Source organism: Pongo abelii, chromosome 6, assembly GCF_028885655.2.
Source record: "Pongo abelii isolate AG06213 chromosome 6, NHGRI_mPonAbe1-v2.0_pri, whole genome shotgun sequence".
NCBI lineage: Eukaryota > Metazoa > Chordata > Mammalia > Primates > Hominidae > Pongo > Pongo abelii.
In genome coordinates, this window is record NC_071991.2 from 82,451,675 (window position 1) to 82,479,122 (window position 27,448).

The following is a 27,448-nucleotide window of genomic DNA, read 5'->3' on the forward strand; positions in this document are numbered from 1 at the left end:
GCGCGGGGGCGGCGGGGTGACAGTCCCCATGCATGAATCAGCCACCCCTCAGGCTCCGCCCCGGCGGGGGTCGGCCGGACGCTCGCCCCGCATAAAGCGGGCACCCGGGCCGCCTGGAGCAGAACGCCGCGCACCTCCTCCCGCCAGGCGCTTTCTCGGACACCTTGCCCAGCTGGCCGCTCTACCCCCTGCACCATGGACCCCGCTCGCCCCCTGGGGCTGTCGATTCTGCTGCTTCTCCTGACGGAGGCTGCACTGGGCGATGCTGCTCAGGAGCCAACAGGTATCTGGCTGCTCTAGGAGCCTCTCTCTCCAACCGGCGGAGAGGGCGCAAGCGGGCCATGGGGCCCCGTGTACCCGCCCTCCAAGCCTCGCTTTCTCCAGGTCCCTGCCGCGCGTTCCACGGGCAGTGGGGACTCGCCCCGAAGTTTGCACTTTCTCTGCAGAGGCCCCTCCGCTCGGAAGGGAACAGAACTCCCCGGGATGCTCCTTCCTCCTAGCAGCTACGCCTGACCACTTTCCCTGTGTTTTGCTCTCCTTCTGCCCCTTCTTCAGGAAATAACGCGGAGATCTGTCTCCTGCCCCTAGACTACGGACCCTGCCGGGCCCTACTTGCCCGTTACTACTACGACAGGTACACGCAGAGCTGCCGCCAGTTCCTGTACGGGGGCTGCGAGGGCAACGCCAACAATTTCTACACCTGGGAGGCCTGCGACGAGGCTTGCTGGCGGATAGAAAGTAAGTGCCCCGGGCGCACCCGGGACTCTCGCGCTCCTTGCGCCGGCGGCTGGTAGCAACTTCGCCAGTTTCCCAAGTCTCGCTTTCTACAGGAAGTTTTAGCCTGGGTTTTCTCAAGTGTGAAGCAAACCTCATGGTTTTCAGTTTCTCAAAAGTAATCACAAATTTACAACCACTAACACATTTCCTGTCTCCCAACTGACATTGATCATAATTCAGTGCCTGTGCGGACTCAGGGAAAGATTTGTTCCTTCACCATAGGATATAATAAATGCAAGAGAATAATGTGTTAGGTACAACCTAAGTGCTTCTCTGTATTTTTCATTAGTTCCAAACCTATGATTTTTATCTCTCCTGGCGTACATCATTTCCTCCTGTCGATTATCCATCAATCTGAAATACTTTTAGTGGATTTTATTATTAAAGTGTGACTTAGCTCATTATATAACTCTACTTTTGTCCCGATACCCAAACATGTGTTGGATTAGTTGCGGGATATGGCGGAGATTCATAATACTGTTATATCTTACTTTATTTTTAATTTTTAAATTACATCTGTTAAGGCCTGTAAGAGAACATGGGGCTTTGCCATTCAAGGAACTGAGCCAGGGGAAAATGCGTATTCATGTGAATAAGCTTTGATTCACTGCATATGTACAATCAGAGAACACCCAGAGAAAACAGTCTTTCTACTGAACTCGAAAGATACATCACAGCGAGTCAGCTCTGAATACACTGTTAGAAAAAAAAAAAAAGTAAATATCTGGATTCATGGGAGTATTCTGGGGATTTACTATCCCAACACTAATACGACTTGTCTCCCCCCACAAAATGTTGCTGAAAATACAGTGATGGTTTACAAGTAATAATAAGAAGGCTACTTTTGACTAACATTGTTCTATTACCCTCCTTTTCCTAGAAGTTCCCAAAGTTTGCCGGCTGCAAGTGAGTGTGGATGACCAGTGTGAGGGGTCCACAGAAAAGTATTTCTTTAATCTAAGTTCCATGACATGTGAAAAATTCTTTTCCGGTGGGTGTCACCGGAACCGAATTGAGAACAGGTTTCCAGATGAAGCTACTTGTATGGGCTTCTGTGCACCAAAGAAAAGTAAATACAATTTTTATGGTATTTCTATTTCACTTTTTTAAAAAGACATTTGGGTGGAAAAAACTCAATTTGATGCGAAATTAACATGGTGTGCATTCTCATGATTTCACATTACTTGACAAGTTAATGACTTGTCAAGTTCTTAGGACTGGAAAGTGACAAAGCCATGATTCAAATTTTTGCTTTCTGCCTCTTCTGATTTGTTGTTTTTGAGACGGAGTCTCGCTCTGTCGCCCAGGCTGGAGTGCAGTGGCACAATCTCGGCTCTCTGCAACCTCTGCCTCCCGGGTTCAAGCGATTCTCCTGCCTCAGCCTCCTGAGTAGCTGGGACTACAGGCGCCCGCCACCATGCCTGGCTAATTTTTTTTTCTTTTTTCTTCTTTCTCTTTCTCTCTTTCTCTCTCTCTCTCTCTCTCTCTGTCTCTCTCTCTCTCTCTTTCTTTCTTTCTTTTTGAGATGGGGTTTCACTGTGTAAGCCAGGATGGTCTCGATCTCCTGACCTCATGATCTGCCCGCCTCGGCCTCCCAAAATGCTGGGATTACAGGTGTAAGCCACCACGCCCAGCCCTGAATTCTTTCTTTAGAACTATTTCTCAGCTACTCAATTTACACATAAAAGATTATTCATTAATGAATGTTATGACCTCAGATTTGTTCAGAATCAGTTATACATGTGAGATAGTGGAATATATACAGAATTAAGATGGTGAAACTTGAAAATTTCTTTCTAAAGTTTTCTGTTAGATTTCTGTATTCTTTAGTAATTGCAAATTGCAGCACAAACATCTCTACACGTTTCTGTCCTATCCATTTGTTACCTCTCCCACCACCATCCCTGAATCCTTGAAATGATGGTCTCTTGAGTAGTATTTAATGTTTGCAGAGGGAGACAATACAGGCATTTCCCCCAGACACAGAGATTTTTGAAAAGTTCAACAAACAAGGAAAACTTGCTTTGGCAGAGAATTTGATAAAGCTTTATAGCTATACTGTGTTGAATACGCAAAATCTTGAGTTAATGTGGTGATGGTTGCTGTGGATGTTCTCTTGTTTGTGTAGATATAAATGTTTGCTCCAGTGGTTACCTGGAAAATAGTATGCCTATATTATTGATTAATAATGGAATGAGAGCTGTTAAAAAACATTAAGGCAAAACTACCAACACGACAAAATTTACCAAATCATGCCACATATTGTCCTTGAAACTTACCCCATTTTTACTTAACCGTATCTGGTATTTGGGTTTAACTTCTTTTTACATTTAAAGGATACAAAGATGTAGCTTCAGAAGAAATTCTATCCAGTTTACAAAAATTTAGAATTACCAAAATATAGCATGTAAGCTTACCTGCAATTTGAAGCACATCTTTTTAAAGGTTTAGTATGATATTTTGGATTCAGACTGAGGCTTCTATGGGATTAGATTTTCTTCAGTTACTTCAGTAATCACTATAATTTAAAAATTCTGGTATTATAACATTTCTAATTTTCTTCTCTTTTTTATAAAGTTCCATCATTTTGCTACAGTCCAAAAGATGAGGGACTGTGCTTTGCCAATGTGACTCGCTATTATTTTAATCCAAGATACAGAACCTGTGATGCTTTCACCTATACTGGCTGTGGAGGGAATGACAATAACTTTGTTAGCAGGGAGGATTGCAAACGTGCATGTGCAAAAGGTAGTGAATGTTTTGTTATTCCATCTTTAGATAAACTTTATAAATAACTTATCAGAAAAGTTATATTTTTATTTATCCATTTTACTAATAGCAAATTGCCATTTCTAGACTACTTCTACATAAGTATCTCCGTCGTGTTAATCAGTTTTGTCAAAATGCTTTTACTGGCTAGCTGCAGTAGACAGTAGTTGTATCTTCATATCTTAAAGGTAAAATATTATTAACTGAGTATGTAATGAGTTTTGACTTCATAGTCCTTAAAAATAAGATGAAGTGAGCTCAATAACTGTATCAGAAATAGTGAGTTATAGTGAGCCTACAGACTGGAGATGTATGATTTTTTCATTGTTGTTTTATTGATTTTAGCTTTGAGAAAGAAAAAGAAGATGCCAAAGCTTCGCTTTGCCAGTAGAATCCGGAAAATTCGGAAGAAGCAATTTTAAACATTCTTAATATGTCATCTTGTTTGCCTTTATGGCTTATTTGCCTTTATGGTTATATCTGAAGAATAATATGACAGCATGAGCATGAGGAAACAAATCATTAGTGATTTATTCACCAGTTTTTATTAATACAAGTCACTTTTTAAAAAATTTGTATGTTTTTTATACGTAAGTTGCTGCTATTCAAATGTGAGTCTGCCATTTTTAATTTACGGTTCAACTGTTTGTGAGACTGAATTCTTGCAATGCATAAGATATAAAAGCAAATATGACTCACTCATTTCTTGGGGTTGTATTCCTGATTTCAGAAGAGGATCATAACTGAAACAACATAAGACAGTATAATCATATGCTTTTAACATATTTGAGAATAAAAAGGACTAGCAAATAAAACTCATTTTGCATTTAAAAGTTGGATTATATTTTAGTCCCAAGAAGACAAAGTCACAGATTTAACAACACTTTAAAAATATTACTCCCATTTTATTGTGTTAGATTGCAGTACAATGAATGAATAAGGGGATTTATTTAAAATATCATAACTCTCTTGACTGATTTAAAAAGCTAATCAATTTATTAAAGCCAGAAATGTTCTCCTCTGGGAAAACAATTTCTATTTATGTACCAATCCCCACTCACATGTATATGTTTGTGTTTACATAGAGATAGATGGTTTTAAGGGTTTTCCTATTGTTAAATTATTTCCTAAGACATAGTGGGTTGGAAACCACTAAAGTTATAAAAAACCAGGGAAAGTAAAGTTTTTCAAATGTTTGTACTGTTTAAGGTGTTTATTTATATAAACCATGCATGAGAAACCATGCATAAATTTAATAATTTAAATTTCACCAGTAAATTATCATTGATTAAATATGGTCATTCCAATGAAATAGGTTTTTTCTTTCTCAGTAATAAAACAATTTTTCAAAATTCTTATGTTTTCATGGCAAGATTAACATATTTAAAAGTATGTCCCTTATTTGGCAAAATTACAAATGCATTTACCTTTTGCTTGAACAATCTTTCATTTAAAAATTTATCCCAGTTATTTTGACAAACAGGTATATGCCTGAGAACTTTGAATGATGCCGAAGGCTAGAAGCAAACCAGGTACTCATCAGTTGGGGACTGGTAGAAGATTTTATGGATGAGGAGTTAGCAAAATATCTATATATGCATATCTTCTGACTCCCAGGATACATAAGAAACACAGGGCTTAGAACAGTATGAATAAACACACGTATACACAAAAATCACAGAAGATACTAAAGATATTAAAAATGTTTACCTATAGAGGTTTGGAGGGAACAGAGGGGTGGACAGTTGTGGAGATAATATTTATGTAAATATACCTGTTATATAGTTTTTATCTTGGACCATGTAAATATTTGACATAATTAATAATCAAAATTAAATAAAAAAGAAAAAGCATTTCTTTAAACGTTCAAACCCAACTGAATACCAAATAGTGGCATAACTACACAAAGGATATATACTTATTTTCAAGGACTTCACAGATTAATATGAGAATGTCTTTTGGGAAATATAAAGGTCAAAAAATTCTGAGGAAATCTCAAAATGCATTTCTAAATTTATTATTACTTTTTATTTGAATAGTTTTGGAGTTACAAGTGGTTTTTTATTACATGGATGAATTATATTGCAGTGAATTCTGAGATTTTAGTGCACCGTGAAAATGCATTTAGTAGTCTCATTGTTAATAGTAATACTGGTGTTATTTTGAACCTATTGTATCTAGACTACTATGTTGTAAGAAAACAAGTAATTACATTTCTTTAGAAGTCAGGATTTTCAGTGTTAAGAGAAAATGAGATACAAGTATACAATGAAAGAAATTAAGTAAAAATCTTTGATTTAAATTGGAATTAGAAATATTCATATAAATTAATAACTGATTTTCTCTATCAAAAAATCTGTATTTCCCACTTTTTCATTGAAAAGTCCTTGAAGTAATGACAACTCAGTAGCAGTAGTTACAATGAACATCCAGACTGTGGTCTCTCCATACTATTACTCACTAAAAAGAACCAGTGCTCTTAGGAGAATAGCTGAATCCAGTTCTGGGGCATGAAATATGTAAGATAAGCTTGGGCCATCTTACTCCAGAAATCAAGGAAGCTATCAAAGAATAATGAATCATGTCACAAAAACAGGAGAGTAATATTAAGGAGCTCCCACTAACCTAAAATGAGACAATATGGCCATCAAAACAAATAATGACCACAATGTACATAAATATATAGAAATCTGAGTTTATGATTATATACACACACTCACCTCCTTGGTACCTTTTGGAGGTTTCCAGGGCATTATCTCATTCATTTGAAAATGATGAATTAACAGAAAGAATAAAGCATTTATCCTTTTTTTTATTTTTTAAAAACTATACCACAGGGGAAATAGTATATGGATGTCATTCATAGAATTTCACCTAATACATGCATTAAAATGTTAGAAAATACTCCTGACGAATATATATGAATATAGGTAACCCTCATCATTGGGTGCTGAAACCATTTTATGAAAGGTTTTTGGGGACAGTCTCATGGGAAATCAGGCTAATGTCTCTGAACTCACAGATCATTTTGACATCCATAATAGTTTAGTCATAGACATTATTTGCTTCCTGATATGATACAATAATAAGTGCACCCTCCCCATCAAGTATTCTTGGAGAAATAAAACACAGTAAACCCAAAGATAGTCAAGCCTGTAGATATCACTCTCATATTGCCAGATTATAGGGAAATACTGGGGCTATAGGAACAAGTTATAAGAAACCAAGGAAAGTAAATCCATAATGTTGAGCACTCTACAGGACAAATACCTTGGTTTCTCCATACAAGTCAATAAAAATTTTTTTTAAATGGCAGAGAGGAGGCAGTGCTTTAAGAAAAAAAAATAGATAGCAATGACAAAAAGCAGCATGCCATTAAAAGGTTGGTTAAGGCCTGAATTTATGACTGTTTTTGGTGGGAATAATTATAGGAGAAAGATCTCGTGTGTGTTATGGGGATGAAGCGTGAGTGATTCAGAGCCTTTGAGGATTCTGGGGGCTCCTAGTAACCCCAAAGGGAAGCTGGATTTGGTATTTGCTCCCTTTGTCTCCCATGTAGCCAAAGCTCTTAGGGGATCATGGATCCAACTCAGCCTACATTTACACCTCTTTGATCAGCATGGGTAGGAAGTAGATATTTTGGATAAAATTATTCTAATGCCCTATTACCTCTGCCATGTTAGTTTAATTAAGAAATATATAAAGTGGTCACAAGACATTCTGCAGTCAAGGGAAAATTCCTCCTTACCACAATCAATGTGAAGGCAAGTCACAGCTGTGGTTAAAAGGAATGTCTCATTCTGTGACACAAAAAGTCAAAATAGGAATGGGATGGCTTTTAATAGAACAGTATTTTTAAAATTACCCTGGACTACCACTCATGTGTCCCCTGTGCACACACATTGTCACAGTATTTAACCATAGAAACTGCAATGGAGGCCTCCAAATTGCCTGGATCACAGCACCCCCAAGTGTGCATGCTGTCTCCCCCAACAGGCGTGGTAGACTTTTAGCCAACAATCTTATCCAGTCAGAGAATATCCTATGGAGTGTCTGTCCATATATTGTAATAATGTCTGTAGACGTTTTAGCTCTGTTGCATCCAGAGATAAATCTCTAGGGTGTCCCCAAGGAGTTGACCTAAAATAATCAATGTGAGAAGGATGTCTCTTGATCCTTCATCAGACTTCTTATGACCTGATGGACTTATTGTAGTGGCAGGAACTTATCTTTATAAGCTTCACATTTCCAGTAAAATTTAGGTCCTGTGATAAAAATAAGGAAAAGTGGAAAAGTACAGAGTTGTGGCTTTAAAATATCCTTTGCCCCTATATATTGTTATAAACTTAGATATGGAAGCAGGCAAACATGGATATCAGAATCATCCAAAATTATTTCTTCTCCCTTCATCCACATAATCAATTATTCACCAAGTGTACCTAAGTAAGCCTTTCCTAATCCTCTTCTTATGCCAGAAAAATTAAAACACTCCAGAGTTTTTCTTCCAATCTATGTCTGCTCATATGCAGTTATCTACACTGTTGCTAGGGTAATCCTGGAAAAAACATATGATCAGGTTACCCCTTTGCTTAAAACTCTTCAGTGGTTTCCTCTGGAATCTTCACATACTGTCCAAGCCCCTCGTGTGTCATTTAAGAATTATTACACATGTACCATAACATTCTTTTCTAGATTCATCTCTCATTATATGTAACCAATAATACAGTTGCGCTAAATTATCTGCAGTTTCCAAAGCATGTCACACTGCTTTACTTTTCTACAATGTGGTTCTGAAATTTTGTGCATGAGAACCATCTGTAGAGCCAGGTACACAGCAGGCTTTTATGCCCTGTGCCCAGGGGTTTTTACTTAGTGGGTTAGAGTTGGCACTCAAAGATGCACATTTTAAACAACAACTCCAGATGATTAGGATGTACACTTTACATCGCACTTTAAGGAACACTTTTTTTAAGCCTTACCATAAGTTTCTTTCTTTGAAAAAAATATCATTCCCTCCTTGCAACTATTTGGCAAGTTGAATCTTCTCCTTGTTGATGAAGTATTCCTTGCCCAACCTGAAGCAAGTTTAATCATTTATCCTACGGGATTGCCTAAACCTGGAGCAACTTCTAGTTGTACTATGGCAGTATTTAATTATTTTCCTTGAAGTTTTATTCTAGGAGATCTAAGTTTTTCATATAAAATTAATGTTATTTTTTCATTTCAAAATATATTATTAAACTAATTGTATACTGTATAGAAAATAAAATACATAAGGATAAAAAAAAGCAAAGCAGAATTTTACCAAGTGATTAATAACTCTATTTCTGTTCTCTTAAGGTGGAAATAACTTAGTAAAGAGATATACACATTTTAACGTCCTTAGTTTATACTGAGAAAGTGCATTAAAAATTATATCAATCTATCCCCAACTAAAAATGTATGAAAATGGCCAATACATTAGGTATAAACAGAAAAATATTAATAAATCACTTCATTTTAATAAAATGGTACTTTATTTTATCATTGTTTTATTTGGTATTTCCAAGATTATTACAAAAGTTGAACTTTTTTAATTGTGTAAATTTAGGGTGTACAAAATGGTATTTTTGAAATACATATTTGTAGTGAAATGACTACTACAGGTAAGCAATTTTAACATGTCCATCATGTTCTATAGTTGCTAGTTTCTTTTTTTTATCTTTACTTTTTGGTAAGAGCACCTAAAATCTACTCTTGAGCAAATTCTCAACATGCAGTATTAATAACTGTAGTCCTCCTGCTGACATTAGATCTCTAGACTTATTTATCTTAACATAACTGCAAGTTGGTACCCTTCAATCAACATTGTCTCATTTTTCTCCCCTTCCCTGTCCCTGGTAACCACTACTCTACTGTTTCTATATATTCAACTTTTTTTTTTCATTCCACATATAAGTGAGATTGTGCAGTATTTTTCTTTCTGTATCTGGCTTATTTCACTTAGTATAGTATCCTCTAGATTCATACTTGTTGTTGCAAATGGCAGTATCTCCTTTATAAGACTGAATAATATTTTATTGTATATATACATGTGTATGTATATATGTGTAAGTGTATGCCTGTATGTGTATACATATCTCACAACTTTTTATCTACTTATTATTCATGGATGGGCACTTAGATTGTTTTCCTAATGGCTATTGTGAATAATGCAGTAAACATGGGAGTGCAGATATCTTTTTGAAGTACTGACTTCATGTCTTTTGTGTATATACTCAGAAGAGAGATTGCTCGGTCATATGGTGGTTCTATTTTCATTTTTTTGAGGAACATCCATATTATTTTCTACTATGTCTGTACCAATTTAAATTCCCAACAGTATACAAGGGTTCCCATTTCTTCACACCCTTCTAAACACCTCTTGACTTTTTGATAATAGCCATCCTAACAAGCATAAAGTGATATCTTTATTTATTATTATTATTTTTTAATTAAAAAAAATTTTAAAGTCCAGGGGTACAAGTGCAGGTTTGTTACATGGGTAAACATGTGTCATGGGGGTTTGTTGTACAGATTATTTCTTCACCCAGGTATTAAGCCTAGTACCCATTAGTTATTTTTCCTGATCCTCCCCTTCCTCCACCCTACATCCTCCAAAAGGCCCCAATATGTGGTGTTCCCTCTATGTGTCTATGCATTCTCATCATTTATCTCCCACTTATAAGTGAGAACATGCGGTATTGGGGTTTCTGTTTCTGTGTTAGTTTGCTAAGGATAATGGCCTCCAGCTTCATCCACGTCCCTGGAAAGGACATGATCTCATCCTATTTTTATGGCTGCATGGTATTCCATGGTGTATATGTACCATATTTTCTTTATCCAGTCTATCACGGATGGGCATTTAGGTTGATTCCATGTCTTCGCTATTGTGAATAGTGCTAAAGAGCTTCTGCACAGCAGAATTGATATCTTATAGTGGTTTTGATTTGCATTTCCCTCCATAGTTAATGATGTTAAGCACATTTTTATATACTTGTTGGCTATTTTTATGTCTTCTTTGGAAAAATGTCTGTTTAGCTCTTTTGCCCATTTTTTACTAGGTTATTTGGTTTTCGTTTTTACTATAGATTTGAGTTGTTACATGTTTTGGATATTAACCCCATGAGGTATATGTTTCACAAATATTTTCTTCCCATCTATAGGCTTACTTTTCATTTTGTTGACTGCTTCCTTTGCTGTGCAAAAACCTTTTAGTTTGATGTAGCACCACCTATTTATTTTTGCTTTTGTTGTTTAATCTTTTGGGTTGATGTTCAGGAAATTATTGCCAAGGCCAATATCAACAAGATTTTCCCCTATGTTTTCTTCTAGGAGTTTTTTGTTTGTTTGTTTCTGGCCTTATGTTTAGGTATTTAATCCATTTTGAGTTGATTCTGGTGTATGGATGTCCAGTTTTCTTAACTCCATTTATTGAAAAAAACTAATCTTTCCTCATCATTTCTTCTTGGTGGCCTTGTTGGAAATTAGTTGACCACATGTGCTTGGGTTTATTTCTGGGCTGTCTATTCTGTTCCACTGGTCTATGTGTGTGTTTCATGCCTATACCATACTCTTTTGATTACTATTGCTTTGTTGTATAACTTGAAGTAAGAAAGTGTGATGCCTCCAACTTTGTTGTTCTTGCCTTCATTAATAGATTTACTAACTGTATTTATAGTAATAAAAATCCTTTATTGTCTTTATATGTACCTGTGCCAACATACACAAATTAATGTAATACCCTATATTAAGGGAATAAAATATAAAAGTTATATGATTATCTCAATAGATGCAGAAAAATACTTAACAAAGTTCAACATTTTTTCGTGATACAAACTCTCAACAAAATACATGTAGAAGAAAATTTCCTCAACATAACTAAAGCCGTTTATAAAAAGCCAACTGCCAACATAATTTTCTTTGAAGTTTTAAAGACCATGGATCGATTTTTCTCTTTTTGTAGCCTAATCTGATTTTTATATTCATACTGTTAAGGCATGCACAATAGAAATTATATGTTGACACTACCTTTAGAGCCGAGGCTCCTTAACCTATACATGCATTTGTAACTGTATCTTACCTGTTATTTGATGCTAAAAGATGGAAAGGTTTTCCTCTAAGATATAGTACAAGGCAAGGTACAAAGATGCCCACCCTCCGCACTTCTATTCAACAGTTCTATTAAAATTGCTGGAAATACTAGCAAGGACAATCAGATAAGAAAAATAAATAGAAGCCATCCAAATGGGAAAGGAAATAAAATTATCTTTGTTTGCAGATGATATGATCCTCTGTGTAGAAAATCCTTAAAATGTCACAGAAATTGTTAGAACTAATGATTGAATTCAGTAAAGTAGCAGACACAAAATCAACATCAAAAATCAGTTGCATTTATTTACATCAATAATGATCTATCTGTAAAAGAAATCAAGATGATTAGAGAGTTTTTATAAGATTATCTGTGGAAAAATATGTAAAAGTTCTTCTGATATTATGCCATTCTTGTATTTGAATGATATGACCTATTTGTATATTATTTTTTAAATGCATTGCTAGATTTTGTTGGTTACATTTTAAGTATATTGAATCTATACTCATATATAACATTGTTAGATGTATTCACAGTGAACTGCAACTTTTGTCATTATGTTTTTACTATTTGTTATATTTTTCTTTTTATTGAACTATGAAAGAAGTTTTCTACATTATTTTCATTTATGTATAAAATCATTTATATATAACATTTATACATAAAATCATTTTTATATAAAAATTATACATAAATAATTTATGAATAAATGATCTTACATTATTTCTACATTTGAGTTGTTATTGAGATTTTCTTTGTGACTTAATGTAAGATCAATTTTCATGTCCTATTGAGAAGAAATGATATTGCTTTCATTGGAATATATATTTATTATTTATATATGTTAAGTTTAATTTTATACTTATTATTTAAAATATATATACATATATCCAAATATGTATATATCTGCCAGTGCTTGTTAAAGATTACAGACTTTATATTTGAATGTCGCATCAACATTTTTCTCTGTTGCATATTTTAAGACTATTTTCATCAAATTAAACAATTGAGTTTCACTTTCTTTTTCTTACACTAGTTATACATAAATGTTGCCTGACTTTCTATCCATTCTAAAGTGTCTTGGATTTTCCAGGATTAGCAACAACAAGCATTCCTATGGTGCATTATGAGGGGTTTCGGCAGCTTGCTAGGTTGCTTAGTTCAAGAGCACTCTCTTCTGAGGGTGCATGGAAGTACAATGTCTTTAATAAATGATGCCTTTTTTACGAGTTGATGTGTCTTCCACTTCTATTATTTTATTTTTTAACTTTCTATGAGATCCTTACTTTTCACCACTTTATTTCTTCTTTCCATTCACTATCAAGTCTCTTTCCAAGGGATATCTACTTTTTTTAGGTTGCCTAACACTCCACCCTAAGCAATGCCTTCTCACAAGGTTGCCACCTCTCTGGTCCTGCAACTTTCATGCCTCTCTCACTTCCCCCAATTCCTCAATAGCCATTGCTTTGGTCCACCAGGCCACACACCTTAGTTGGGGTAAGGTCTTGTCTTAACCCAAAGAAAACACCAAAGAAAAAGAGTGTTTTCCTTGGGGTAACATTATCTGTGTTTCACCAAGTCCAGGACCCTACTGCATTCTCTTCTTTTTCACATAATTTTTATATTATTTCCTCAGTTATATGTAAGTAGAAGTCTATGTTTTCTCTTTTTCTTAGTTTTGCTCTATAAGTAACTTATGGGTGGTTTTATTAAGATCTCCTGATGAATCTGTATGGTTTGGAAAGTTACGTGAAAAGATTATTATTACTGTACATATCCATTATTTTCTTAGGGAAATTGGAAGTCTCAAACAATGTGTTAAAATTTTCTTTGAAGTTTTAAAGATCATGGATTGATTTTTCTCTTTTTGTAGCCTAATCTGATTTTTATATTCATATCTCTTAAGGCATACAAAATAGAAATTATATGTTGACACTACCTTTAGAGCCCAAGCTCCTTAGCCTATGCATGCATTTGTAACTGTATCTTAGCTGTTATTTGATGCTAAGACACAAACTGATATGGTTCTAGACTAGAGTTTTGCAATAGAGGCCAGCTGCTTCCTTCTAAGTCTAAAATGGAGGTTACTCTCATATTAATCTTGCATTGTTTGCTTAGTCAGCTCTTTTGATATTTGATAATGAAGAGATCTGCCCTCTGTTCTTAGCCATCCTCTCCTGAGAATTTTTTATCTGCCTCACTGTACTATAATTCTCATGACAAATTGATATTGTGCATTGTATATTAAAATTAATCTTTGGGCTGAGCACGGTGGCTCAAGCCTGTAATCCCAGCACTTTGGGAGGCCGAGGCGGGCGGGTCACGAGGTCAGGAGATTGAGACCATCCTGGCTAACACAGTGAAACCCCTTCTCTACTAAAAATACAAAAAAAAAAAAATTAGCCTGGGGGCGGTGGCGGGTGCCTGTAGTCCCAGCTACTCGGGAGGCTGAGGCAGGAGAATGGCATGAACCTGGGAGGCGGAGCTTGCAGTGAGCCCAGATAGTGCCACTGCAGTCCAGCCTGGGTGAAAGAGCAAGACTCTGTCTCAAAAAAAAAAAAAAAAAAAAAAAAAAAAAAAAAAAAAAAAAAAAAAAATTAATCTTTTAGGATAACTTTATTTTTACTTGTAAAATACAAATTCTTTTTTCACATAGAGTTCCTAGCTATAGGTTTTCATTTTTAAAATATAATCTCAGTCGTTTTTTATTTATTGAGTTCATTAGAGGTAGATAAATGTTAGTATATCACCAGTTTAATTATTACATAGTAAAAACAAATGTGTTTCGAATACAGTCTACAATTTTAAGTGAGTGAGCAAAGATATTTATCACTTTTTAACAATATTTCTGTCTATAATAAAATGTGGTAAAATATTTTTTTCTGAATCTGACTTTTGTGGGAAAATGTCATTTCTCATAATTAATAATCATGGTAGTTTAACCTCAAGCTTAAGTGTTATGCTCCAAGGAGGCAATTATGTTCAAAATAAGGATATTTCAAAATTATTAAGTTAATAGTCCTAACAAATGTTAAAACAAACACTTAACTGCTAATGACAGGTATTTTCCCTTTTTGAAAAATAAGCAAATGGTTATTTATTGACTTTCTTTTTCTAGGATTTGTATTGATTTTTGCAATATTACAGTCTTTTATTTCTCTTTAAGAGTAATTTCTTAACCATATGGAAACATTCATTCAGGTTTACTTTATGATCTGTTTTCAAGTTAAAAACAATACCATCCCACTAAATGGATTTGTATAATATCTATGTTTTCCTTCACAAAGTGATCATTATCTCTACTGTAAGAAATTAATAATACAAAGGATATAGTTAGGGTTATATTTCTGTCTTCTCTATTTTATCACCTTATCATTTATTATTTATCAAATTACAGACTTTTGTATTCTACTATTCTAAGACCAATGGAAGGTTTAGTACCAATGTAGGATAATGCTTTTGCTTCACTTGGATAGTTTACTTTGAGCTAGGAGACAAATGAAAGCTCTGAACATCTAGCTTTAGAGATAAGGAGAACTCTTCTCTCTGTCAATAGTAACTCTTTATTCTTTCATGAAATAGGATGTACTATCAAGTAATTACCTTCACCTGTGGGAAGTTTTACTCCTTTGTGCTGTGATAGGGTTGTTTTGCTAAGCCACTTGTCTAAATCAACTGGTCCTTCAGAGGAATGTAGGCCCATCTTGAATCCATATTCTCCCTGGTATTTTGCTGCCAAGATGTTCCTCATTCAGACACATCTGAGCTTTATCAGCTCACTCACAGCCACCACCTTCTGAGATATGTCTTGGAGGTGCTAAGTCTGAGAGGAGTCATGTTTTGATCACAACACCTATAACCCTTGCCCTTTTGCCTGTATCAGTAATTTCCCAGGACTCCATGTTTTATTTGTTAAGCCTTGTGGAAATAAAAGGCTGACAGTCTTTCCCTGCAGTGGGGTTAGGCCCAACATTATAAGGATGGTTGCAATAAATCCGTGGTTCTCATTCCTTTCCAGGACTGGGAACTGGAATACCTACCTGCATTCTTCAAACACAAGTTCTCTTTACTGTCTTAAAGGTGAAGAAAGGGGTAAAACGTAAATGAACATTTCTGGTAGGACACATTCTCAGAACCACATCTTTCCTGGTGTATTAGTCCGTTTTCACACTGCTGATAAAGACATACCCAAGACTGGGTAACTTATAAAGCAAAAGAGGTTTAATGGATTCACAGTTCCACATGGCTGGGGAGGCCTTGCAATCATGGTGGAAGGTGAAAGGCATATCTTACATGGTGGCAGGTAAGAGAGACAATGAGAGTCAAGTGAAAGGGGTTTACCCCTATAAAACCATCAGATCTTATGACACTTATTCACTACCATGAGAACAGGATATGGGAAACAGCCCCCATGATTCAATTATCTCCAACTGGGTCCCTTCCACAACATGTGGCAATTATGGGAGCTAAAATTCAAAATGAGATTTGGGTGGGGACTCAGCCAAATCATATCATTCCACCTGACCTCTCCCAAATCTCATGTCTTCACATTTCAAAACCAATTATGCCTTCCCAACTTTCCCGCAAAGTTCTAACTCATTTCAGCATTAACTCAAAGGTCCACAATCCAAAGTTTCATCTGAGACAAGGCAAGTCCCTTTTGTCTATGAGCCTGTAAAATCAAAAGCAAATTAGTTACTTCCTAGACTCAATGAGGGTACAGGCATTGGATAAATATACCCATTCCAAATGGGAGAAATTAGCCAAATGGAGGGGTTACAGGCCCCATGCAAGTCCAAAATCCAGTGGGGCAGTAAAATCTTAAAGCCCAAAAAGATCTCCTTTGACTCCATGTCTCACATCCAGGTCATGCTGATGCAAGATCAGGGTTCACATGGTCTTAGGCAGCTCCACCCCTGTGGCTTTGCATAGTAGCCTCCCTCCTGGCTGCCTTCACAGGCTGTTGTTGAGTGTCTGCAGCTTTTCCAGGCACACAGTGCAAGCTGTTGGTGGATCTGCTAGAGGATGGTGGCCCTCTTCTCACAACTCCACTAGGCAGTGCTCCAGTGGGGACTCTGTGTGGGGACTTCAACCCTACATTTCCCTTCTGCACTACCATAGCAGAGGTTCTCCACGAGGGCCCCACCCCTGTAGCAAACTTCTGCCTGGACATCCAGTCATTTCCACACACCTGGGTGGAGCTTCCCAAACCTGAATTCTTGACTTCTTTGTACCCACAGGCTCAACACCCCATGGAAGCTGCCAAGGCTTGGGGCTTACACCCTCTGAAGCCATGGCCTGAGCTGTACCTTGCCCCTTTTAGCCATGGCTAGAGCTGCTGGGATACAGGGCACCAAGTCCCTAGGCTGCACACAGCAGGGGGGCCCTGGGCCTGGCCTACGAGACCATTATTTTCCTTCTAGGCCTCTGGGCCTATGATGGGAGTGGTTGCCTTGAAGTTTTCTGACATGCCCTGGAGACATTTTCCCTTTTGTCTTGGTGATTAGCATTTGGCTTCTCATTTCTTATGCAAACTTCTGCAGCCAGCCTGAATTTCTCCCCAGAAAATGGGTTTTTCTTTTCTATTGCATCATCAGGCTGCAAACTTTCCAAACTTTTATGCTTTGTCACCTCTTGAATGCTTTGGTTCTTAGAAATTTCTTCCACCAGATACCTCAAATCATCTCAAGTTCAAAGTTCCATAGATCTCTAGGGCAGGGGCAAAATACCACCAGTCTCTTTGCATAGCAAAGACCTTTACTCTAGTTCCTAATGAGTTCCTCATCTCCATCTGAGACCACCTCAGCTTGGATTTTATTGTCCATATCATTATCAGCATTTTGGTCAAAGCCAAACACATCTCTAGAAAGTTTCAAATTTTCTACATCTTCCTGTCTTCTGAGCCCTCCAAGTCTCTAGGAAGTTCCAAACTTTCCCACATTTTTCTGTCTTCTTCTGAGACTTACAAACTGTTCTAACCTCTGCCTGTTACCCAGTTCCAAATTCATTTCCACATCTTTGGGTATCTTTACAGAAGTTCCTCACTACTGCTACCAATTTACTGTATTAGTCCATTTTCAGGCTGCTGACAAAGACATATCAGAGACTGGATGATTTATAAAGAAAAAGAGGTTTAATGAACTCACCGTTCCACATGGCTGGGGAGGCCTCACAATCATGGTGAAAGTGAAAGGCACATCTTACTTGGTGTCAGGCAAGAGACAATAAGAGTCAGATGAAAGGGGTTTCCCCTTATAAAACCATCAGCTCTTGTGAGACTTATTCATTACCATGAGAACAGTATGGGGGAAACTGCCCTCATGATTCAATTATCTCCCATTGGGTCCCTCCCACAATACATGGTAATTATGGGAGCTAGAATTCAAGATGAGATTTGAGTGGGGACACAGCCAAATCATATCACCTGGGTACATTAATTTTTATTCAAATATTTAATATTTAAGATATAACTTTCATTAGTTTAATGTTTTATTGTTTTTGTTAATAGAACTGTTTTATAAACTATACATTCTAACTGGTGATTGCTATGAAATAAGAAAGCTATGTTTTTGGCCTAATTATCTTCTGATTAGCCAAATAGTAAACTTTTCTTATAAGTTATATTTCTCTTTCAGTTTTTTCTTAGGGTTTCCATAGGCAGAGTTGCAAATTTTGCAAATAACAATTGTATCTCCTGTTGGCAATATCTCAACTCCTTATTCTTTTTTCTTTGTCTTGTCACATTGGCTGAAATTTCCAGAAGTAATGGTACATAATAATGGGGAAAGTATTTTTGTTTATTCTTGACTTTTAGAAAAATACTTTTTATGTCTTATAGTTAACTATGCCATGGGTCACAGGTTTAAAATAAAAATTATTTATCAGATCAATGATTCATAATAACGTTCCTAATTTGCTAGGAGGTTTTTCCTTAAATCAAGAATAGCTCATGAATTTAGATAGATTTTCAGCATATAAATGTGATTTTTTTTTTTACCTTTTGATATGACAAATCAACTAATAGATATCTCAATATGGATTTATCTATAAATTCCTCAGGTAAATTGTATATGGAGGTTAGAACTTTTAATATAGTGCTGAGTTGAATTTCTTAATTTTTAAATAAATTTTGCCTAGAATCTCAGTTTTTCTCTTTTTAGTGATCTGTCAAATTTTGGCTTTAGCCCATTGCTAGACAAAAAAAAAAAAAAAATTCTAAACATTCCATCTTTTTCTATGCTCTGGGATTGTATAATACATTAAGAATTATTTATTTGATTTTTGGTGGATTTTAATAACTCACATGTTAGATTTGCTCAGTATAGCATTATTTTAGAGAAAGTTTTGTGCTAACTTCTTCCATTTTATTTATGGGTCTTTATATACTTGGTTTTGCTATATCTTCTACAGTAGATTTTGGTGATCAATTTTTTTTTCTGTAAAGTAAATCAGTAGACTTTCAAATTATGTCATACCTTTTAAACCGAATTTTTCGTAATTTTATTCTGGATAATAGCTTTGTCTATTTTATTAGACTTTTAAATGAACAAATGCTGAAACATAATTCTACTGTTTTCAAGTTTTGAAATAAACAGATTTTAAAATTTTATCCCTTTTAAATTCACCATCTTGTTTATTTAAGTTCTCTTGGTTTTTCTCTAGGTTGAAGTGGCCTCAAATGAAAGTTTGAAATGTAATAATAAACGAGCTAAAAAAGTGAAAATATGTGGTTAAAATCAAATAAACTCATGTAATAAGCAATAATACCAATTTTATGGAGGAAGGTTAAATTATGATAGAACTAAATTTGAAAAATAATGTTTAAGTGGAAAAGAAACTGATTGTCATGAGAGATTCTAGGAGAGCGATTATATTTATTGATACTTGATTTTGTTAGGTTAAATATAATTACTAAAAGTAAGTATATATCATGTCATCTCTAAATTATTAAAGATGAAAAATAAAATTAGGATATAATCAATTCAAAAGAGGGCAAGAAAGGAGAAATAAAAGAGTCAATAGATACAAAAGCCAGGACAAATAGAAAGCACAATATAAGCTTATAGAAATAAATTTAAATACAATAGCAACTATATTAAATGCCCATAGAAGAAATTCTAAATACACATATTATTTTTCTGGAACAAATAATAAACCCTAGCTCTTTGCTGTTCAACAGAGATATATGTAAAACAAAAAACAAAAAAAATTGACAATAAAAGTAATTAAATACATACCAGGCAAATACTAAACCAAAAAGTTGGCAAATGCCAACCATTAAAAGGCCACTAATACAGATAGAATTCCATTTAATATTCAAATTTGCAAAATAAAGTCACCAGGAAAATGTAATTATTCTGAATTTCTGCCCACCTAAGAACGGATTTTTAATCTATCTATGGATCTATCTCTAATAAAACTAATAGAATTGTAAGGCTAAGTTAACAAATATACCACCATAGCAATAAATCTTGATACACTTCTCTCAGTAATTGATAAATCAAGACAGAAAAAAAAATCCCTAAGAGTATGTTGACTATTTAAATAACTCAAAGTTAATAGAAGTTTTATCCAATGTATACACAGAACATTGTCCCCAAACAGTAGAATACATGTTCTTCTAAAGTAAGACTCAGCAGACTTTCTTTTTTGTTTTTTTTGCTACAGAGTCTCACTCTGTCGCCCAGGCTGGAGTGCAGTGGCGCGATCTCTGCTCACTGCAAGCTCCGCCTCCTGAGTTCTGGCCACTCTCCTGCCTCAGCCTCCTGAGTAGCTGGGACTACTGGCGCCCACCACCACGCCCAGCTAATTTTTTGTATTTTTAGTACAGGCAGGGTTTCACCGTGTTAGCCAGGATGGTCTCGATCTCCTGACCTCGTGATCCGCCCGCCTCAGCCTCCCAAAGTGCTGGGATTACTCAGCACACTTTCTCTGTAAAAACCAGATGGTAAAGGCTTTCCAGGACATGTGGTCTCTGATAGGTTGCTCAATCCTACCATTGTAGTGTAAAAGCAGCCACAGACCATGTAGGGAGACCCCCTGAAACTATTGCTATGGAATAAAAGATGAAATGCTCCTGATTATTGTAAATAGGAAATTGCATGCAGGATTGTGTAAAGACAATGCCAGGTTGGACTACCAGAGCGAGCCAACAGTGCGTGATGTGCTTCCCGCTGCAGAGAGCCTATGAATGGACGTTCCGTCAGGGAGGTTTCACATCACCAAGATTCCTATCCCAGAAAAGCAGATGTTCATAGCTCTGGGAATGGAATGTGACCCTTGTGGAAAGCCTATAAACGGATGCATGGGGGGTGCCTGTCCATATGGATAAGATAGGGCTATAAACGCCCTCATTTTGCCGTGGCTCTTCTAGGCCTCTTTAAGGTTAAAGCATACTCGCTTCTGAGAATTTCTGGTCTAACCAGTTGTCTAGCTTCACATCCTGTTTCCGTGGATTGTTTGTAACCAGCTTTTGTTGCAATTGTTACTGCTGATTAATATCTTGCTAATCATAGGTTATGGATAGACTGTGTTTCTGTTCTAAGGCTCTGTTAGAAATTACTGACACACACACCATATTGTAAATTCTTATCTCTGTATACTGTACTACATACAAATGTACTGTACTTCTACATACAAATGTTATGTTAAAGAATTACTTCATCCCCATGTGACCATCTCACCTCAAAATCAAATGACCCTAAATCCCTCACTAACCTACCCCTGACCTCACTAAAGTTAATAATAAATGCTGGTATATCCAGTGCATTGTTGGCACCATGGGACCAGAAGGCAGTGACCCCCCTGGACCCAGCTTTCACTATCTTGTGTGTGTCTATTATTTCTCAACCTGCCGATCCACCTAGGAGCAAAGAGAGAGCCCCATTGCATTGCGGGCTGTTGGCCAGATCCCGCAATAAGACCATACATAAATAAATGTATGTGGCTGTGTTTCAATAAAACTTTATTTACAGAAGCAGGTGTCTGGCTAGATTTAGCCTGTGGGCCATAGTTGGCTGATCTCTGCTCTAAAACATACATTGAATATTAATAAAATTATCACCTAGGCCAGGCGCTGGCTCACGCCTGTAATTCCAGCACTTTGGGAGGCCAAGGCAGGCAGATCACAAGGTCAGGAGTTCCAGACCAGCCTAACCAACATGGTGAAACCCCATCTCTAATAAAAATACAAAAAATTAGCTGGGTGTGGTGGCATGTGCCTGTAATCCCAGCTACTCAGGGGGCTGAGGCAGGAGAATCACTTGAACCCTGGAGGCAAAGGTTGCAGTGAGCCAAGATCATGCCACTGCACTTCAGCCTGGGTGACACAGTAAGACTCCATCTCAAAAAGAAAAAGAAAATTATCACCTAACCATAAAGCAAGACTGGACCAATTTGAAAATATTAGTATCATAAAAGTTACATTCTTTGACAGCAATGCAATTAGGTTGATTATCAGCAATAAGAAGGTAACTAGAAAATAATTTTTGTTTGGGAATTTAGAAAAACACTCATGGGTCAGAAAGAAATTGTTGGAAATTAGAAAATATTTTGAACTGAATAACAATGAAAATATTACTTATCAAAACTTGTAGAAGGCAGCTAAGAAGGTACTTAGAGAAAAATTGTTAGCATTTAATGCATATATTAGAAAATATGAAAGGCTTAACTTTAATAAGTTAAGTATCTAAGAATTGAGATTATTTTAAAAAAGAATTGGATTGTCAAATAAGATTCCCATAAATAAGAGATAAAGCTTTACTAATCATATCAAGAATACAAATAAAGAATACAGTCAAATCATGGAGAGGTCGAGAACACTTAGCTGGGCATTCTGAGTCTTTTATTATTTCTTTACTTATTAATATTTATTTATTTATTTATTTTGAGACAGAGTCTCCCTCTGTCTCCCAGGCTGAAGTGCAGTGGTGTGATCTCGGCTCACTGCAACATCTGTCTCCCGGGTTCAAGTGATGCTCCTCCTCAGCCTCTCTAGTAGCTGGGATTGCAGGTGTGCGCCACCATGCATGGCTAATTTTTGTATTTTTAGTAGAGAAGGGGTTTTGCCAAGTTGACCAGGCTGATCTCAAACTCCTGGCCTCAAGTGATCTGCGCATCTTGGCCTCCCAAAGTACTGGGATTACAGGTGTGAGCCACCGCTACCGGCTTTTTTTTTTTTTCTGCATCCAAAGTTCTCTGGCCCAGAATACCTACACTGAAGGAGTTATTTAAGTCATAAACCATCTCTGCTTTATACTTATATGGTTGTAGCTTACATGATATTCCCCAAGCATTCACATCCTATAAATCTATAGATTTCAAGTTTCTTTAAGCAATTCTAAACAACCAAGAACACCTTGCTGAGCTGAGCCTTTATAGATAAGGCCTTTCTACAAAACCATTTAGTTTGGTATGAAGTCTGTTACTTGTATACAAGTGACAAGTCTGTATACAATATACAAGTCTGTCACTTGTATATTTACAAGGAGAGATAAGACTACCTTCTTTTATTTCTGCTGATGTCTCCCCCTCCAGCCAGGAGGACTAAATGCATTGCAGACCTGACATTTTAATCAATTTTTATACGAAGAAACTAGAGTCGGAACAATGGAATAAAGCTGAAAAAACAATACAAGAATTAATGAAGTAGAAACAAAGATAAAATGAAGAGAAAAACAATGCCAAACCAACCAACCAACCAACCAACCAACTCTAGTTAATTGAAAATATTAGTAAAACTGATAAACTTCTGGCAAGATTAACATCAGAATGAAGACAAATACCGTCAATGTAAAATGACAAATGTACAGATGTGAAGATATTCCAAGGATAATAAAAGTATATTTGCCACAATTCTTATGCCATTAAATCAGAAATTTTCAGTTGAATGGATGCAGTGCTAGAGGAGAATCTGCAGCCAATGAAGTCCTGACTGAGAGACTTGAGAATAAGGATTGTTGAAGCTATGCATGATATTAACCATAAAATGTAAAAGTAAGACTCAAAAAAATGAAACTAAAATGTAAAAGTAAGACTCAAAAAAAAAAGGTAAGAATAAGAGAATGGAATGATTTATTACATGTTCAGTTCATGTAGAAATGAAATGACTAACAAAAATCAGGAGGCAAAGGAAAGAGAAGACAAAGGGCAGAATCTTCTGTGATAGCTGGGAGTCAAAGAATATCACCTAAGGCTGACAAATGAAGTCCTTGGAATTTCAACACATTCACAAATACAAGTACATAAAAGTATGCAGTAAGCTACTAGCAGAGGGTAGAAGATAGGAGTTAATTTTATTGTAGCCCATAGTAGGGAACAGCAACATAGGACCTACGGAAAGAGAGCACCAAGAGCACTTTATAAAAGTGAAATTACAAAATACCCAATAGAAAAAAATACGAAATCTCTGAAATAGCAGAGAGCTGAAATAAAAAGCAAAGATTATAGAACACAGTGAAATACATATATTTATAAAAAAGAAGATACTTCTAGCTTCCAGTCTGACAAAGACCATGAAAGTTATTTCATCTGTCTTCACAATAGGATGAAAAAATAAAAATATAAAAGAACAACTGAAAATCAACAACTCTTCTTAGAGCAGAGAATTGAGGTTATAGGGGAAATCGCCACCTTGACAACTGAAAAGAAAGGCGGCGGATACTCAGAATCACAGTTTCCCAGGAGCAAAGGCCAAGGAGCAGAAGTCCACAGCTGAAGCCAGCACTTAAATGGTAATTGATTAATTGCTGGAGACTGAGCATGGATTAGTTTGAGAGATTAAAAAATCCTAGATGTCCAGCCATACAAACTTAAATATAGTTTCACTATATAATCTAGCATTTATGCTCGTAGATATTTACCCAATGAGTCGAAAACTATGTCATGAAATAAACACCACACAAATCTTTATAATAGATTTCCTTATATTTGCTAAACATTGGAAGCAATCAAGATGGCCTTTAATAAGTGAATGGGGCTGGGCATGGTGGCTCACGCCTGTAATCCTATTATTACTTTGGGAGGCCAAGGTGGGTAGATTGCCTGAGCCCAGGAGTTCGAGACCAACCTGGTCATAGTCAACATAGCCAGACCCCATCTCTACAAAAAATTAAAAAAAAAAATTAGCTAGGTATGGTGGCCCATGCTTGTAATCCAAGCAATTCGGGAGGCTGAGGTGGGAGGATCCGTTGAGGCCAGGGAGGTCAAGGCTGCAGTGAGCTGTGATCATGCCACTGTACGCTAGCCTGGATGGCAGAGTGAGACCCTGTCTCATAACAAAAATAAAAAATAACAAAAAATAACTGAATGCGTAAACAAACTGTGGTACATCCAGAGATTGGAGTATGGCAGATAACTCAACAATAAAAAGAAAGGAACTATCATGCCATGAAAAGACATGGAGGAAACTTAAATGCATAATACTAAATGAAAAAGCCAATCTGAAAAGACTATATACTTTATGATTCTAACTATGTGGAACTCTGGAAAAGATAAAACTAAAGAGACAGTAAAAAATATCAGTGGTTACCAGGGGTTTGAGAGGAGAGAGGGAGGGATAAATAGATAAAGCACAATGAAACTTTAGATTGGAGAAACTATTCTGTATGATATTGTAATGGTGGATACATGACATTATATATTTGTAAAAACCAATTTAACTGTGAAACACAAATAGTGAACCCAAATATAAACTATGGACTTCAGTTAATAATAATGTATCATTACTGGTTAATCAATTGTAACAAATATACCACACCAATGCAAGATGTTAATAATGGGGGAATCTGTGTGCAGGGAAAGAAGAAACACAAGGGCACCCTCTGTACTATACTATCTGCTCAATTGTTCTGCAACTCTAGAACTTCTCTAAAACATAAATTTGATTAATTAAAAAACAAAATAAATAATATATTAAACTATGAAAGAATTCAAACATACCTGTCATAGCAATGAAGGTAACTTGATTTAAATCACATGGAAAACAAAAGATCAGATCACAAAGAAAAACCTACCTCTGTACTATACACAGGAGACAAAGCTAAAGTAATCTGATTTAATGTTAAAAATAAAAAGAGAAGTAAAGGCAGATAAAAAGAAAATAGATTGTGTTCTTAGTGTGAGACATGGTACAATAAAAGGTCAAAAATAGGTTTAAATGAGACAAAGAATATAATATAACGTTAAGGGATATGATTCACAATGAAGATGTAGCAGTTATGAATACCAATGCACCTATAACAGCATCAACTTTCAGTAAACTATCGCAAGGACAAAAAACCAAACACCGCATTTTCTCACTCATAGATGGGAATTGAACAATGAGAACACATGGACACAGGAAGGGGAACATCACACTCTGGGGACTGTTGTGGGGTGGGGGGAGGGGGGAGGGATAGCATTAGGAGATACACCTAATGCTAAATGACGAGTTAATGGGTGCAGCACACCAGCATGGCACATGTATACATATGTAACTAACCTGCACATGGTGCACATGTACCCTAAAACTTAAAGTATAAAAAAAAAAAAAAAAAAAAGAGATGGTGGAGTGGGTAGTAAGTAACCAGTCAATCACACATGAGAAGCCAGCAGAATGTACAGAACAGCTTTTTACTTTAGTTCCAGTTTTCTCTAGGGTTTCCTAAATTATGTTTTTCATATGACATATCTGAAACTTACAGAGTTTTTGAGAACATCTTTAGATAAAGAAGACAACTTAAAAATGCAAAATTAGATATGAAAGTATATATTTAGAATGAGAAAAGAAATCCCAGGAAAATATTAGAGCCTTGGAGATTCAAATTCCTTTTTCTGAGGTGTCTAGGAAACTCATGAGAAATACTTATACAGATATTCCTGACTCCATCCTGGCTTCCCTTCCCTCCAAGAACTTTCTTTTTTTTTTTTTTGAGAGGGAGTCTCACTCTGTTGCCCAGGCTGGAGTGCAGTGGCACCATCTCGGCTCACTGCAAGCTCCGCCTCCAGGGTTCATGCCATTCTCCTGCCTCAGCCTCCCGCGTAGCTGGGACTACAGGCGCCCGCCACCACACCCGGCTTATTTTTTGTATTTTTAGTAGAGACGGGGTTTCACCGTGTTAGCCAGGATGGTCCCGATCTCCTGACCTCGTGATCCGCCTGCCTCAGCCTCCCAAAGTGCTGGGATTACAGGCGTGAGCTACCACACCCAGCCCCTTCCCTCCAAGAACTTTCTATAACTCCCAACAGTACCCACTATTCATGCCCAGTGCAAATGAAAAGCCCTGAATCTTAGTCTTCATCAGGATCACAATAAAGCTGCCGCTGTACCATGACGATTATTTCCAATACCTGCAACTCCACAGGACGTGGTGTTTCAGGAGAATCTCTCCCAGTGTTCTTGACTGTTGGAACATGAGTTGTAGCCTCCTCACTGGCGTCACTATGGAAACGTTTTCTTCTTGGAAACTCCTTTTCTCATGGTCCCAGTTGCAATAAAACCTTCTTTCCCCACCTCAGTGTCTTGCCTTCTAGCTGTGGCCTTCAGTTCTAGTTCATAATCACTGAGTTGAATATGGCTGTGTTCCTGAAGGGATCCCAAGGTGGAGGCGGAAGGTAGTCTTTGGGTTCTGTGAGCCCAAGGAGGGGTGGGGTAAGAATGGGTCCTCTGAGTGAAGTAACTTCAAGATATTGGTCTCAGGCTTTTCTATCTATCAAGTTTGACCTTCCTTTAACATACCTCCTGAATAGGAGTGTATTTAACTTCTCTTTCTGTCTCTTTGGAGTTGTAAGAAAACAAAAACAAAACTTTACCTT

At 36.5% G+C, this 27,448-nt stretch overlaps 1 protein-coding gene across 3 annotated transcripts; it reads left to right on the forward strand.

The window, feature by feature from the left end:
- Positions 1–15: 15 nt before the first annotated feature.
- On the forward strand, positions 16–5,399 carry TFPI2 (tissue factor pathway inhibitor 2). 3 transcript variants are annotated; one of them, XM_002818251.4, is made up of 5 exons: positions 16–283; positions 556–738; positions 1,658–1,846; positions 3,355–3,525; positions 3,892–5,399. In XM_002818251.4, the coding sequence occupies exons 1-5, from the start codon at positions 196–198 to the stop codon at positions 3,966–3,968; spliced, it is 708 nt and encodes a 235-aa protein (XP_002818297.1). In that variant the 5' UTR covers positions 16–195; the 3' UTR covers positions 3,969–5,399. The 3 variants fall into 3 exon arrangements, with proteins under 3 accessions (XP_002818297.1, XP_009241280.1, XP_024106161.1); XM_009243005.3 differs by having other exon boundaries at positions 56–283; positions 3,431–3,525; XM_024250393.3 differs by lacking the exon at positions 1,658–1,846 and having other exon boundaries at positions 82–283.
- Positions 5,400–27,448: the final 22,049 nt, after the last annotated feature.

What these genes read in the sequence shown, in the direction of transcription:
- TFPI2 (XM_002818251.4), top strand. Translation starts at nt 196, where the DNA reads ATGGACCCCGCTCGCCCCCTGGGGCTGTCGATTCTGCTGCTTCTCCTG. An exon ending in TGCTGCTCAGGAGCCAACAG is followed by an intron (nt 284 to 555) that starts GTATCTGGCTGC and finishes CCCCTTCTTCAG; the next exon opens with GAAATAACGCGGAGATCTGT. An exon ending in CAAACGTGCATGTGCAAAAG is followed by an intron (nt 3,526 to 3,891) that starts GTAGTGAATGTT and finishes TATTGATTTTAG; the next exon opens with CTTTGAGAAAGAAAAAGAAG.